The sequence below is a fragment of the Phoxinus phoxinus genome (genome assembly GCF_949152265.1).
Source record: "Phoxinus phoxinus genome assembly, chromosome: 6".
Classification (NCBI taxonomy): Eukaryota; Metazoa; Chordata; class Actinopteri; order Cypriniformes; family Leuciscidae; genus Phoxinus; species Phoxinus phoxinus.
The window spans coordinates 18,224,055-18,239,636 of NC_136881.1; the positions used below are offsets into that span (position 1 = coordinate 18,224,055).

The following is a 15,582-nucleotide window of genomic DNA, read 5'->3' on the forward strand; positions in this document are numbered from 1 at the left end:
ATCCGAAATGAATGCTGGGATATTTCAGCCGTCAAGTTCACACAAGTTACCAACCGATGCATCCTCGGTAAAATGGACGTGTCAAGAACACTTCCGGGATTTTTAACCGTTCTTGCCATAATGCAAACTTGTGTATTGGGACAGTACTTGGGCCACAAAAGATGACATTTCACAATAACACAAGTACAGACAAGAACATAGACCGATTTGTGAACAATATTTGAGAGAAATAGGCCTTTTGTGTACATAGAAAAAGTCTTAGATATTTGAGTTAAAATGTGGGCAAAAACAAAAGTGTTGTGTTTATAATTTTGTTCAGTGTATTTTAGTTAATATGATCTAACAATTAACAATACTTCTACAGCATATATTACTCTTAATCAATGGTAATTTCACCATTTACAAATGCATTATTAAAATCCAAAGTTGTATTTGTTAACATTTGTTAATGCACTGTGAACTAACATGAACAAACAATGAAAAATGGATTTAACAAAGATTAATAAATGTTTTAGAAATATATTGCTCAATGTTAGTTCATTTTTTTAACTAATGTTAGTAAATGAGACTTTGCTGTATCCTCCACATGTTTATGTGCTGTTGAGTTAAAATCTCTAGTTGTGTTTTGTCTGTAGCTGGTGCGAGTGATGGTTTCTCCAGTGAACTCTCCAGGGGCTACTGCCAGCTGTCAGAAAGCCATGTTCCAGTGTGGTCTCCTCCAGCAGCTGTGCACCATCCTCATGGCCACAGGTGTTCCTGCAGACATCCTCACAGAGGTCAGATTATTCTCAGAATCTTATTCTCATTGGCCTTATTTACACTAAAGGCCTGCGTTCCGCTCCATATAGCACACAGTTGAGCATATATAAGCCATTCAAAGTATATTCCACTGACCGTGAACATGTAGTGACTTTGTTTCTGAGCATTCAAATCACTTGTACATGAGCACAAGTTTGGGCTAACGCAAAAAAAGAGACAAATTGTATGGAAAACGTGCAATAATTTCAGTTTAACTGCCCAGTGATCCATTATGATCAATGGATTTCAAACTGAAGTGAAGTAAGATCAGAAAAGTCTGTTTGTTTGTTTTCTCGTTCATTGTCCAAAAGTATAAATGCAGACTACAGTAATGTTTCCTCTAGTGGCCGACCGATATATTGCAGCAAATAAATATTTATATAATTTAATTAAGTCTTCGAATAACTAATTAACATTTAATTTTTAAAACCTTGTAAACTTCAGGCAATCCAGTTGTGAGATCTTGTGATATGTGGATTTGTAGCCTGCATAAAAATGTGTGTACTAGCGGAGTAACTCTTCACATGACTCACAGCTCAGGTTGTATCACGGTTTTAGGGTCACGGTTTCGGTATGGTTCCTTATGTCCTATGTTCAGGAAAAAAAATGTAACTATTGGTTACAGTGTTTACTTCCTTTTTATTCATATTTTTTAACAGTTTCTTTATTTGTGAAAAATACTGTAATAGTATTACGAAACCAAGAAGTTGCGATCTAAAGTAAAAATCATATTTTACAGATCAAGTTCAATATTTTCTGATTATTTATTTCTAATTTAGTAAATAGTTCACTAATTGTTATGCATGTGTTTTTACTATCTTTAACCTAAAAAGCATGATGTCATATACTGTCTTTATATCAGCCAGCCTGTTCTCTAAGATATCGGTGATCAAAAACATCAGTCGACCAGTAGTTTCCTCCATTGCCTGTGCTCTCTCATGCATGGCATTAGTTCAGAACCATTGTGAGATGTGATGTGTGTACAATAGAAGTGTGAATCTTCACTTGCCTCATGATTCAGAGGGCAACAATTCGATTATAAAGTGATTCTCGATACTGCTTTTCCTCTAATTCTTTTATTAATAATACTTATTATTTTAATAATCACAAGGTTATTTTAGTTTTTTGTCTTTGTCATTAAAAAATACAACAAAAATGTAATTAACAATCCAAAAAAAAAAAAAAAATTACCAGTACATTACATTTGATCATTTCATATCTATTCAACAGAAGCATTCAAGTGAGAAATAATACAGACAATTAATAATCACATTTAAAAGTAGTCACTGCATAGTCTTTAGTGTATTAGATATAAATAAATTGATTATTAAAGGGCCCCTATTATGATATTTTTAAGTTTTCTAATGTTGATTTGGAGTCTCCTACAACATGTTAACATGCATCAAAGGTCAAAAAACAAAGAAGTTTCATTTTCTCATAATATACATTTGCATATCACCAGATTTTCAGTGATTCTCAAACGACTCGCCAAATTAATCAATCTCTCTAAATCCCTCCTTTCCGCGAGCTACTCTGCTCTGATTGGCCACATGATGCTGTCCAGTGTTCACAGGAATCAGCTGCCGGTTTGAGGTTTAAGATTCCCTGGTGTCTGCGCGCGCAATAAGTGGGCGGGCTAATGTTTCGTCTTGATGTCACGACGAAACGGCTTATGACTCGTTTGAAAAACCATTTAATTGATTCAGAGTCGACTCTTACTTTTGAAAGACAATAAATCAAGCATCGCGCTAGTTCAGGCAGGCCACGTCAGCCAAGCCCACATCAGCTGTTAGCCAACTGTTCATGACGTGGTCCAATCGGTGTCGACTTCTATCTCAGCGGCACACATAAATCTCACACTCCTTCAGCATTTCCCACATAGCTTGCTGCTCGCATCTAACCTTCATCTTCTGATCACTTGTTTTCTCTACAGTATAATCTTGTCAAATGTTCTATCATGTATTGTATTTCATATGTAATTGCTCATTCCAAACCATGTAATTGAGAATTGTAATCATGCATATACTGGTTCGGTTCTGTACCCCATGGGGGTTTGCCTTGCTGCTCTCCCGCTCTGTCCAGGCATAGCTGCATGGACAGGCGTGGGAGTTTTGCCCAGAACAGAACCATACCGCCAACACTAACTGTATGCTATATTATCGCAATAAATCAATTTATCCATAATTGACAAAGTGGTCATGACTGAATTATACGGTGCTCTTTTAGATTTAAAACTTTGCAGGATGTTTTCATTCACTTAGAGCTATATTACACACTACATGAAAGGTAATTTTCAAAAATCCATAATATGGATTATAATAATTTGACTATTCAGTCAAGAGCAGTGAGTGATTCCCTCTTTTCTTTTGTTGTTTGATTAGCACCAGGTTTATATTAAGACCTAATGGGAGAATGCTCATGCCCCAACTGTTTATATTCACTTAAGATGTAACAGACAATGTTTACGTGAATACTCGCCAAGATGGATATTTTGAAAATTCTGTGTGTATTTGACCGTTCAAGCGAAATATGCCGCTAAAGAGAACTGAATTTGGGATTGCATGCTGTCTGAGGCCTCGTTTACACTGCAGGTCTTGATGCCCAATTGTAATTCGTTGCCTATATCTGATATTTTTGACCGTCCGTTTACACGTTCTTTCAATTGTCACCCATATCCGATTAATGTGTTTACACTCGACATACTATCTGAAACATCAAACGGGGTTCTTGCATAGATGGACGAACGTGAAATATGCTTGATGCTAGCTCTTCGATATATAAACATCACCATGATTTTGAGGCGGAGGAGGACGAAAAGTCATTGCAGCCTGCGCATGTGCTTCAGTTATTGTGTGCGAGAGAGATCTCAGGACTGGTGGGAACATATTGTGGCGGGCTTTAATGAGGAGCAGTGGGTCTGAAATTCTAGGATGAGCAAGCCAACCTTTGATATGTTGTGTCAACGTTTGTCACCATCCTTTCCCTTTGCAGATATGCCTGTTTACATGACAGTCGCATTGGCACATATCTGATTTATATCTGATTTATTTCCACATATGAACGAGGCATGAAACCGATCTCGAAATATCTGAATGCATGCATTTTTTTCCTGTTTACATGGTCATAGAATACATCTGATCTGTGTCACTTATGAGCAAAAAATCTGAATTGGGTCACAATTCACTGACAGTGTAAACGAGGCCTGAGAGGGCTTCGGGTGTGTCAGTCAGTGCGAGTAATGCATTGAGATCTTTGCGTGGCTTGATGCACTTAGTAACTCATCCCGCACTTTATTTTCTCATTCATGCATGTTCTTTTTGTGTAAACCGAAACATCAGACACAAGTGCTTTGCTTACGAAGGACATACACAACATTTTTATTAATATAGCATATAATAGAGTACTTTATTTACAATAAAACATTACATTATACTGATGTATGATAGGCCTATTTAATCAGTTTTTAAAAATCGATTAGTTTTATGCATCGATGCAGAAACGTTCACAACAGCGTTTTTGATTAATCATCAAAAACTATTATATTCCACAGCTCCATTATAAAAGACATGAACAGAAGCAAAATGTCCAGTTTTCTCTCTACTCTTATCATTCTTGCTGCTCTCAATTGTTCAAGCCACTTGACACAATGATGCATGTGTCATTACTATAGCAACCAATGTAGATACGGTAACTAGATATTTAGACCACTGCTCAAAGTAGTGGATCTCTATTGAGCCCTTATAAAGTGGCCATTCACACAGAACACGTTTTTACATTGAAAAACGCAAGACACGAGCAGTGGATTGGAAAAATGGCTAGGTATATTGAGAAAGTTTATCTTATTTTGCTTAAATGCGCGTTTTAAGAATGCCATGTCATGCACTCAATGTTTAAAAACCACCATCTAGTTCATTTTTACATGGAGAACAATGGAAAAAGTAGCACAGTGGAATTTAAAAATATGTTGTGTGAACGGCCTCTACCGGTGCTGCATTCAGTTCTAAAAATCTGCTTTGAAAAAATTAATTGCACAGAATTGCATAATGTTTCTTAAATTATTGTGTACCACTGAATTTTTTTGTTAACTATTTTTCTATTTTTCTTTATTGTACAGACCATCAATACTGTGTCTGAGGTCATACGTGGATCTGAAGTGAATCAGGACTACTTTGCATCTGTTAACGCACCATCCAATCCACCAAGGTCTGGTTTGTCCTTTGTACTGTTTTTGAAACGATAATCAAAAAAGTATTTTCTGGTAAAGATTTGAGAATATGACCTTGTTGGCTGTTTTCTTCAGGCCTGCAATTGTGGTTCTTCTCATGTCAATGGTGAACGAGAGACAGCCGTTTGTTCTCCGCTGTGCTGTACTTTACTGCTTCCAATGCTTCCTGTACAAGAACCATAAAGGACAAGGGGAGATTGTAGCCACACTGCTGCCCTCCACTATAGATGGTAAGGGTTGCCCCGACTAGGCGCTTAGTTCTGCCATTAGTTGTTGCAGACTGTTCATGGATCATATGACTTCAGTTGCACTTATTTTATACATGGTGACAGCAGGAAGACAATGTTTCTGTACAAAAATTGTGACCCAGTGTAGCGGTTTCATTTTCTGTGCATAGTCAGCTGTAATTACCAAATAAATTTAAAATTACATGTAAAGTAAAACTAATGCACTTTGTGTTACCTAGGCACATTATTATAATTATAAGCATAATATAAATAAAAATATATTGTATTTATAAATTCTTTTTGCCATATATTTACGCACCAGCACTTTGGACATCTAAGTTGTCTGAAACATGAGAATGCTTTGTTTCTAACTTAAGCAGTTCAAACTAAAGCATAAGCTTTTACCACGTCTTGCCCTCTCCCGCTTTGACAGATGCGAGTGCTGTTTAATGCCTTTTGCACAGCGCATTTCCTCAGCGCAAAACTTACATTTTATGGTTATATCCTCATCTGTAAATGTTAGAAGTTCCGGCAAGTATTTCCATTTAGCATATTCTGACAACAAGCATCTTGTTAAACTTCACAGACTTCAATGAACGTGCACGTCAAACAGACGGAGTGCAGTAGAATAGGAGCGCAATAATTCTGACTAAAATATACATTTTGCTAAAAAAAAAAAAGTGTTAGAAATTAGGTGTAGGTTTAAAAATATACATGTAACACAAGTTATCATATTTATGGGAACAGTAACAGTAAAGGCACAAATGTTAGAATAGCCCATTAATGTAATATAAATACTATGGTCATACGAGTGAATGTGTTCCTCATAGTTAACATTTTGTGCTTTTGTTTTAATTTCTGCTTTAAAATAGTAAGCAATCAGTTGTTTTTAGGTTTAAAATGTTTTGCTTATAATGTACAGCATAGCCTACATAGATACATTCACTATATATGGTTACATAGGCTTTATATTACACATTTTTTTGGAGGACTGCATTGGGCAGGATATGGAATAATATTGTTTAAAATAATGGATCATTTTTGATGGATAATACATTTTCGATTTTTTCAGATTAATCGAAAAAGTAATCGACAGATTATACTTTAATATTGTTTTTGTTTTTTTTCTTGTCTCTCCGTCCCTCAGCTAACTCTATCTCAGCGGGACAGCTGTTATGTGGAGGTCTGTTCTCAGCAGACTCTCTGTCAAACTGGTGTGCCGCTGTGGCTCTGGCGCATGCGCTGCAGGATAACCTCACCCAGAAAGAGCAGCTACTGCGGGTACAGTTGGCCACCAGTCTGGGCAAGCCACCCGTATCCCTTCTGCAGCAGTGCACCAACATCCTGTCCCAGGTACCCATTCTCAAACTTTTAATGTGTGTTTAGTCAACATTTTGGGTTTAATTGGGCTCATTGACGTTAGTCAGGGCTATTAAAGGTTTTGCCTCAGTAATTCTACCATATCAGTCTCTTTGGACTCTGTCTGTTGAAAAGACGAGAATATGTTGTGTTTTGGTTGCTGGTAGGGGTGTGCGATAGGTATGATATTGTTAATATCATACAAGTAAGATTTCTATTTTCCCCTGAATATCAGCATGATTGCAAATGTTTATTGAACTGTTGTATAAAATCATTATCACAATATGTTAAAATTAAGTTAAATTTTAGACACCATATTGTCTGTTTTGTTCTTTTTTGAGAACTGGTGTGTCTCCGAGCTATACACAGTGGTGTTTCGTTCCTAAATAAATTAGCTTTTTTTCTTCCCAAATCGAATGAACGCATGACTCATTGAATCAGTCATAAACAGAGTCAGAAAATGTTAAAAAATTAGATATCATTTTTTGTCAATAGCACACACCCCCAGTTGCTGATCTACTCCATGGGGTGTTGATTTGCTAGTTTGTTCTCGGGCTAAACATCAAGATAAACTTTTTCAACCAGCAGCATGGCTTTCCTCCCGCTAGACCAGCACCAAACCAGCATAAACCAGCCTCAACCATCTTAAAAGTTTATGCTGGTCTAAGCTGTTTTTTCGACAGTTCTGGGCTAGGTTTCCCAAGATTTGGGGACATTCTGAACTCGCATGGGAATGGTAGCTTGTGGTTGTCACTGAATATCAAAGTGAACTGTGCTGTGGTTTTTGCAGGGTGATAAGCTCGACCGGAGGGTGAGTATCTGAGCGTGGACAGTTTAATGTGATGGTGTGGCTTTGCCTCATTTCCACAATGGGGGTTCATTAGGTGTTTTGTGTTCCTTCTGTTTGCTGTTTCTGCCCTGTTTGTTGTGTTCCCTTACTGACCCTGGCAGCCCTGGCTTTGACCGTTTGATTTTCAACTGCTGGCTGCATGCTATGGACTTTCGGGCTTATTCTGGAAGAGACAGAAGTTTCGGACTCTCTGCTAAGTCCAATGAGTTTATGGCTAAATATTCACTCAAAACTAGAGATGCACCGATTATTTTTTATTTTTTTTGCCGATACCGATTTTAAACAACCATTGGCCAATTCCGATACAGTATTTGCCACATTTTATTTGAACTTTTGTCATTAAAAATAGATTGCTAATTTAAAACATGCCTAATATTCCTGCTGCGCTGCTGCTAAGAGCTGCACAGATCCAGTATACTGGTACACATGTGTTTTAGACCGAACCGACTATGTTTACATGAATACTTGCCAAGACAGGCATTTTTATATAATTTTGTGTGAAAGAGAACTCGATTAAGTATTTGATCCGCTTTCCCGGCGTGTGCTTTGGATGTATGCGCTCACAAAACTTCTCAAACAGTAAGTAGAATTGAGTTCTCTTTCACATCATCTTGCACTTTAATATTTAAATTTGCAAGGCCTGTGGAATGGATACATTTTCATGAAGATGCTGCACTGGCCTTATTCTCAAGCCCTGCTGTATTTTATACAGCTTTCATTTTGTTTTGGCAAGTATTTAATTATTTTACCAAAATAAAAATGGATCATGCAACAGACATTATACAACTCAGTGCCTTCATGCAGTTAATTAATAAACCATCGGTTTGTTATATCGGCCCCTTTCTACAGCCGATATGCAGATTGTTTTAAGTTGATAAAAAAAATAGTCTGATACACCGGTGCATCTCTTCTCAAAACTATTCCTGGTTGCTTTTTCTGCTGCCCGGTACTTTCCTGTTTTGCTTTTTGCTAATTGTTTTATGTACATCTTAGTTATCTTGTTGATAATTATTATCTTGTTGAAAAGTTAATAATTACTTTTAAATTTCCATTATGCCTTTTTTTTTTAACCCCTAAAACTAACAGTTCTTATAAGCTAGCCCTTACAGACACTGATGTTTTTAAATAAAACCCTCTCCATATTGTTTGAATGGAAACTTGCTTAGTCCCTTTTAAACACCATATTATAACCATTTTGTAATATACAATACCCTTCAGAAGTTATCTTTTTTTGAAAGAAGGTAATACTTTTATTAATCAAGGACGCATTCAATTGATCAATAATGGCAGTTAAGACATTTATTATGTTACAAAAGATTTTGAAGTCAAATAAATGCTGTTCTTTAAAAAAATATATATCATGGTTCTGACAAAAATATTAAGCAGAACAGCTGTTTTCAACATTGATGATATAAACTGTTTCTTGAGCACTAAATCAGCATATTAGAAAGATATCTGAAGGATCGTGTGACTGAAGGCTCAAGTAATTTAAAATGCAGCTTTGCCGTCACAGTAATATAATTTTTTTTAAACGGTCCCACTTTATATTAAGTGGCTTTAAGTACTATTTACTTACATAGAAAAATAAGTACAATGTACTTATTGTGTTCATGTTGTATTGTAAAATACTTTTTCTGCTATTGAGGTGTGATGCGGGTAAGGTTAGGGACAGGTGTGCTGGTATGGGCAGGTTTAAGGGTGGTGTAAGGGAAGGGTCAACAGTGTAATTACAAATGTAATTACATAAATTAATTACTGCTGTAATTACAAGCAGGTATTTTTTAAAATATAAGTACTATATAAAAACATATATGTACACAATAAGTCCATTGTATCAAATTATTAATTTCATTGTTAGTACATAGTACTTAAAGCCACTTAATATAAAGTGGGACCAAAAAACAGTTATTTTATCACTGTTATTAAATTCAGCCCTGGTGAGCATAAAATACTACTTCTTCTTTTTTTAAACATACAAAATAAAAACGTTTGAAGGGATTGTAAGTAACTCAAGTATTGTTCACACTGTAGACATGTAGTGTACTACGAGTGCTTGATTGTTGTAGTTCTTCAAAAATATTGAAACACTTTATCACTTTATGCACCCAGTGTTTACCACTTTCTTCAAGAAGTGGAGAGGCTAGTACAAGTACCAATGGCAACACATCACGTGCATTTGAAAATAAATGTAATTGAAAAACTGTGAATTATTCTGTGTAGTAAAAATGTTAAATGTTCCATTTGACATGACACTACCATATAGTGTATACATTTTAGAAGAGTAGAGTTGATCGTGTAAGTGCATTAGTATAATTAGTACACCATTTGGGATGCAACTCTTGTCATCCTTTCAAGGTTGTCTCTGTATTTAGACCACATTTTACATTGAGACACTTCAGAGTTTGTGTTGCAATTATCCTGATGGCATTTTATCCTAAAAACTAATTTAAAAAGATTAGGGTTTAACTCTCGCCATTAACTAAATATAAACGCCTAATTACGGTTTATTAATAGTTAGTAAGGTAGTTAAGTTTAGGTATTGGGTAGGATTAAGGGATGTAGAATATCATGCAGAATAAAACATTAATATATGCTTTATAAGTACTAATAAACAGTCAATATCCTAGTAACATGCATGCTAATAAGTACCTAGGTAATAGTGAGAATTGGACTGAAAACTAAAGTGTTACCTCTGGTTTTAGGCCACTCGAAATTTGAAATCAAAACTAATCCTAACAAATAGCACACTATTTGTGCCTGTTTTTCTTTAGCTCATAGATGTTGAATAGAATTTGCCAACAAACATTTTTAAATTAAGTTTTCATTATATGTATTATCTGTAGACTAATTAGTGGAAAATCCTTTGGTCACAAACATCTTGTGTAAGATCAGATAAGATTGCAAGCAAAACCGGTCAAAAACAAGTTCTGACTGAAAGCAACCATCTGCAATTTTGCTTTTTTATTGTATTTCTGCAGAAATGAGCAAATTCGATTTGGAGAACCTTGGAAATACTGTCTAAAAGGACTTAAAATTTAAATTGTACAGTGTTAAGTGACTTGTTTCTTGCAGTTGTTTCTTTATCAATTTATTTGCTCATTTCTTAGATGTTAAAGTTGTAAGTTAGCTCAATAATAATGTGTATGGCAGTATGAGTGTGTGATTAAGACTGTATAATTGTGTTTTTTTTCTGTGTTCAGGGCAGTAGGGTGCAGACGAAGGTCGGTCTCCTCATGTTGCTCTGCACCTGGATCAGTAACTGTCCAATCGCTGTCATGCACTTCCTGCACAATCAAGACAATGTTCCCTTTGTATCCTTTTATCCATACATACACACACACACACACACACACCTGATTTATATAGTTGATATACACACAAACAGTGTATAACTAATCTAATTGTATTGGTACAGTGATGATAAAAAGTTTGAATCTTAGTTAATGATTCACAGAGCGACTTTATTTTTTACCTATGTTTAACTCTGTATGGTAGGGTAGTTCTGATCACAGCTTGGTATGCATTAAATTATATCACAGCAACCACATTACATTTTCAATCTTTACAGATTAAAGTACAGCAAGTGTAAACTTGTCTGTGTTTTTTATGGCTCGTGTCATTTTGAGTACAGTTACCTGTTTGTCAGATACTGTGTTGTGTTTCCTTAAATGATGTGTTCAGCTGACAGGTCAAATTTCAGAAAACCTGGGTGAGGATGAGCGACTGGTTCAGGGTCTGTGTGCTCTGTTGTTGGGGATTTGTATCTACTATAATGACAACAGCTTAGAGAATTACACCAAGTATGTTCTTAATTTGTTTTTCTATTTCCACTCATGCTTTCTTTTGTTCATATTTCTTGGTCTTATAGCTAAAGCTGTCAGCTGATTTAAAATGATCCATGACTAAACTTTTTGATAATTGAAGTGCACATAAATAAATTGTATTCAATAGATTAACACATCACACGTGTAAGTGCTGGTTTTGATTATTTGTGAACAGAACAGAACAGCACAGCCAGTGTCTTTGAGTATTGAACATGGATACTGTTGGTGCTTTTTTCCTTTTGCTGGAGTTTTTAGAAAGCAGATAGAAAACAAAAATGATTCCTATAATGTGTTCAGCTTTGATATCACAGGAATAAATACAATTTTAAAATAGAAAATAAAAGTTATTTTATTTTATTTAATAAATGAACGTTACAATTGACAGCACATTTTATAACAACTCCCCCAGTGCCTTCATTAAGTGTTGAGCCTCCTTCACCATCTCTCAATGTCACACAAAATATATTTTCCTCTTCACAGAGAAAAGCTGAAGCAGTTGATTGAGAAGCGCATAGGGAAGGAAAACTTTGTGGAGAAGTTGGGCTTTATAACCAAACACGAACTGTATTCCCGTGCTGCTCAGAAACCTCAGCCAGCCTTTTCCACCCCAGAACACATGCTGTTTGATCATGAGTTCACCAAACTTGTTAAAGAGTTAGAAGGTTAGTTTTGGAGTCCTGAACACAAACTAAGACCTCTTTTCCATTGTTATTAACATCTGTTGGTGATCCAGTCACAAGTACACAGTCATAAATTCAGGTGTAAATGGGAATCACTCAAGTCACCAGGGGTGCATAGCCATCCTAATGTGTCCTGTCCAACATTAAAGGTTCACTTACTAATGTACATAATCTTTATGTAAAGACAAGGGATTTACACTTTACTGCCTAGGCTCAGCTTTAATAGAAAGCAATCGTCTGATCAAAAATGTTCAGATTGGAAGTTACTGGAAATAGATCACTGAAGACGGATGTTGATAACTTTGTATTTCACACAATGACAAGTAATAACTGCATCCTTAAGAGACAATGTGTTTTTATTATTATTGTATTGTTTTCTTTCTCTGAAGTCCACCGTTTATTCTTTGCTCTAAAAATATGTATATTCATTATTTTCTTCCATGCTCCCTCTGTTCCTCAGAATTATTTTTTTCTGTGCTATGTGAAGTGCTATGTGAATTTGATAACTCATATGATCCATTTGGGTTCAGATAAAAGGTTTATTTTTCATGTTTGCGGTTCTTTTTGTTGTTCATAGGAATGATAACAAAAGCAGTGCTTAAGTCAAGCGAGGAAGAGAAAAAGGAAGAAGAGGTGAAGAAAACACTAGAACAGCATGACAGCATTGTCACCCAGTACAAAGAGTTGATCAGAGAACAGGTAAAAAAATAAAAAAATAATAATAATTATACTGCATCAGACTATCACATTCTCACATTTGTCAGAATGCAATGTTTCAAACTAATCCTAGTGATATTTTAAGTTATATAGTGTATATGTAAGGAATAATTGACGACAGACCCGAGGTGGTAATGCGTCATTATAGTTTGAATAATTCAACAGCCTGGAGTCAATTATTCCGCTTATACTACAGTTACCACACCTCAAAATATTGGTCAGATGATGTATTTCAAGACGTTTGTAATGTTTTTGTCATTAAAACGTTCTTGTATGTAGGACTAATTCCTTGCGCATCTAAACCCATGCTCCGTTGCTAATTCCAAAACGTAATTTTAGAGTTAGTAACGGAGGTTTGAGCCACTGATAGCAGAGTAATGCTGGACACACTTAACGACTTGAAACATTCTCTGACTGTGAATGCAGCAGATTTTAAACACCGCTGTGAACACAGACTGAACGCGCTGAAAACGCGTGCATGATCAGTCATAAGTATCAAATTACATTCATAACCGGCCTTACAGTAAGTGTGTCCCCGGCTTTTTACAGTTATTAATGCAGTTATGAGAGCGAGAGAAGCATGTGTGTCAATTTTATTATTTATTTATTAATTCAATTCGTTTTAATTCATTTGTTTTTTCTATTAGTGACAGTAGACTAGCCTATTAAATGAAACACAAAGCCCTTTTAAGAAGTTTAGGCCTATCAATAATTATTTATTTGTTATATTATCTGCAATAATTACGAAAACCTGTGCAGCAGGACTATCAATTTATTTAAATATTCTGTTTAATTTTCTATTGATAATATATACGACTATATACTTTATTTATTAAACTGCATGTTTCCATTGAGTGTGAAGTTAGACATTGAAAATTGCAGATCAAGTGCATGGGGCTGCATGGTTTTTCTTGTTATGAATTGTATCCTATTTTCCGTTATTACAGTTGACTACGCGAAGTGATATGGAACTGTAATGCGGTCAAGACCTGCCGGAACTACTTTAGCCGTGCGGTTCCCTGAAAAAAATTGCACACCGTAGAACGTTTGTCAACCAATCAGATTCAACGGCCCTGTAGTATAAACTATTAATTTGCCTTGGGTTATTCATGGGGTAACAACAGTTTGCATGCTTCATCAGTCTAATTTTTCCTCTGTATGCTTACAGGAAGTGGAATCATTTCAAAATAGGCATATGTTTAAATTGTAAATAATTTTTTTTCTTTCTCCTATATTTTATCCCCTTTTAATTGCAGGATTCTCAAATAAATGAGCTGAAGGAGCAGGTGACACTGCTGGCGTCCCAGAATGAAAAGATGCAGAGCACTATGACACAGCAGATCTCTCAGATCCAGCAGCACAAAGACCAGTACAACATCCTCAAACTCAAACTAGGTACTGTGCAAATGCTGCGTTCACATCATGTCGAAATTACAGCAAATAAAGCTCCATATGTTTTCCATGCACTCTCGCGGTATCTTGATGTCATACACCGCTAAGTTGAGCACACCTTAAATCTGCAGTGGTCAGGTGGTACAAGTCGTAGCTCTCGGAAAATGAGTTTATATGTTGTGATTGCAAGTTCTACAAGCACGTGAAGGCTTTTTACTGTTCAAAATCATTACAGCAATTACGACATGGTGTGAACGCACCTATAGATATCAGTTGTTTGAGAAGTATTTGCAGTATTTTTGCAGAAATCCATAGTAAATTACTTTTCCTGACCTGCCGTTTTTGACTTTTTAGTTACTTTTACAATTGCTCCACTCTTTCTTCACACTCTGTAGGTAAAGATAATCAGCAGACAGGAAATCAGGCAGAGGCGGCCCATGTGAACGGACTCCAGCCAGAGGAGCTGAGCCAGCTCAGAGAACAGCTTGAGGAACTGCAAAGACAAAACCAGCTGCTGCAGACACAGCTGGGTGACAAGGACTCTCTAATAACCAGTCTGGTATGTGTGTGTGTGTGTGTGTTCAGTTCTTCCAACCTCCCAACATGTATTTTATATTAGTATTAGGGCTGGGTTGACGATAACAATTTCTCGATTTTAGTCGATTCTGATCGAACAATATCGATTCTTAAATCCTAAGAATCGATCTTTCAGTCTATGACGATGTTTTTCAGTTGATGCTTGAACAAAACTTCACTAAACAGCGCTAGTCCCATCAAATAATTCGTTATGTATCTTTTTATAAACTTTGTGCTTTGTTACTGTTGATATGGAACAGTCAAATTCTATCAATTGTATTACGAAATACACTCTGGAGTGGACAATTTTTCTAAATATATATGCACTGTCAAGTCAAATCCCATTTCAAAGCAGCTTTACAGTGATAAACAGGAAAATAATTAAATATTGCATATTTTTACTTCAATGTTGCTGTTCTTTAAAACCGGTAATAATGTATGTTTGAAAAAATCTCTCATGAAAACAAGTTATTGTTATAAAAACCACCTTAAGTGTAATTTAAATGTTTGTATACAAATCAGTTGTTAATTTTAACCTTTAATATTATAGTATTGTACTATGTGATATACAGGGTTCCCTGTATAGTTTTACAGCATTGGTCGAGAGAAATTGATGTACTGTACTTGAGAGAGATTTTATATATATAGTTTAAAATCAATTGATATTGAATCGAATCGTAAGCTTGTGAATTGAAATCGAATTGAATCATGAAATTTGTGTCAATACCCATCCCTAATTACCGGTAGTATGCTAATATCTTAGCCTTTTATGGTATAATTTACACTACCATTCAAAAGTTTGGGGTTATAAACAATTTTGAAAGGAATCTCTCATGTTCACCAAGGCTGAATTTTTTTTAATCAAAAATATAGTAAAACAGTAATATTGTGAAATTATTATTATTATTACAATTTAAAAGAGCTGTTGTTTGAT

General features: G+C 35.6%; 1 protein-coding gene across 4 annotated transcripts in view; it reads left to right on the forward strand.

The window, feature by feature from the left end:
• Nucleotides 1–15,582, forward strand: part of uso1 (USO1 vesicle transport factor) — a 47,225-nt gene that overhangs the window by 23,455 nt on the left and 8,188 nt on the right. For 2 of the 4 annotated variants that reach the window (XM_079615444.1, XM_079615443.1), the window contains 11 exons: nucleotides 636–776; nucleotides 4,913–5,001; nucleotides 5,099–5,253; nucleotides 6,398–6,603; nucleotides 7,400–7,420; nucleotides 10,660–10,770; nucleotides 11,141–11,259; nucleotides 11,764–11,945; nucleotides 12,541–12,662; nucleotides 13,937–14,075; nucleotides 14,468–14,631. In XM_079615444.1, coding sequence (XP_079471570.1) covers nucleotides 636–776; nucleotides 4,913–5,001; nucleotides 5,099–5,253; nucleotides 6,398–6,603; nucleotides 7,400–7,420; nucleotides 10,660–10,770; nucleotides 11,141–11,259; nucleotides 11,764–11,945; nucleotides 12,541–12,662; nucleotides 13,937–14,075; nucleotides 14,468–14,631 — 1,449 coding nt within the window. The remainder of the gene's footprint in view (nucleotides 1–635; nucleotides 777–4,912; nucleotides 5,002–5,098; nucleotides 5,254–6,397; nucleotides 6,604–7,399; nucleotides 7,421–10,659; nucleotides 10,771–11,140; nucleotides 11,260–11,763; nucleotides 11,946–12,540; nucleotides 12,663–13,936; nucleotides 14,076–14,467; nucleotides 14,632–15,582) is intronic. The other 2 variants (XM_079615445.1, XM_079615446.1) reach the window with 1 other exon arrangement.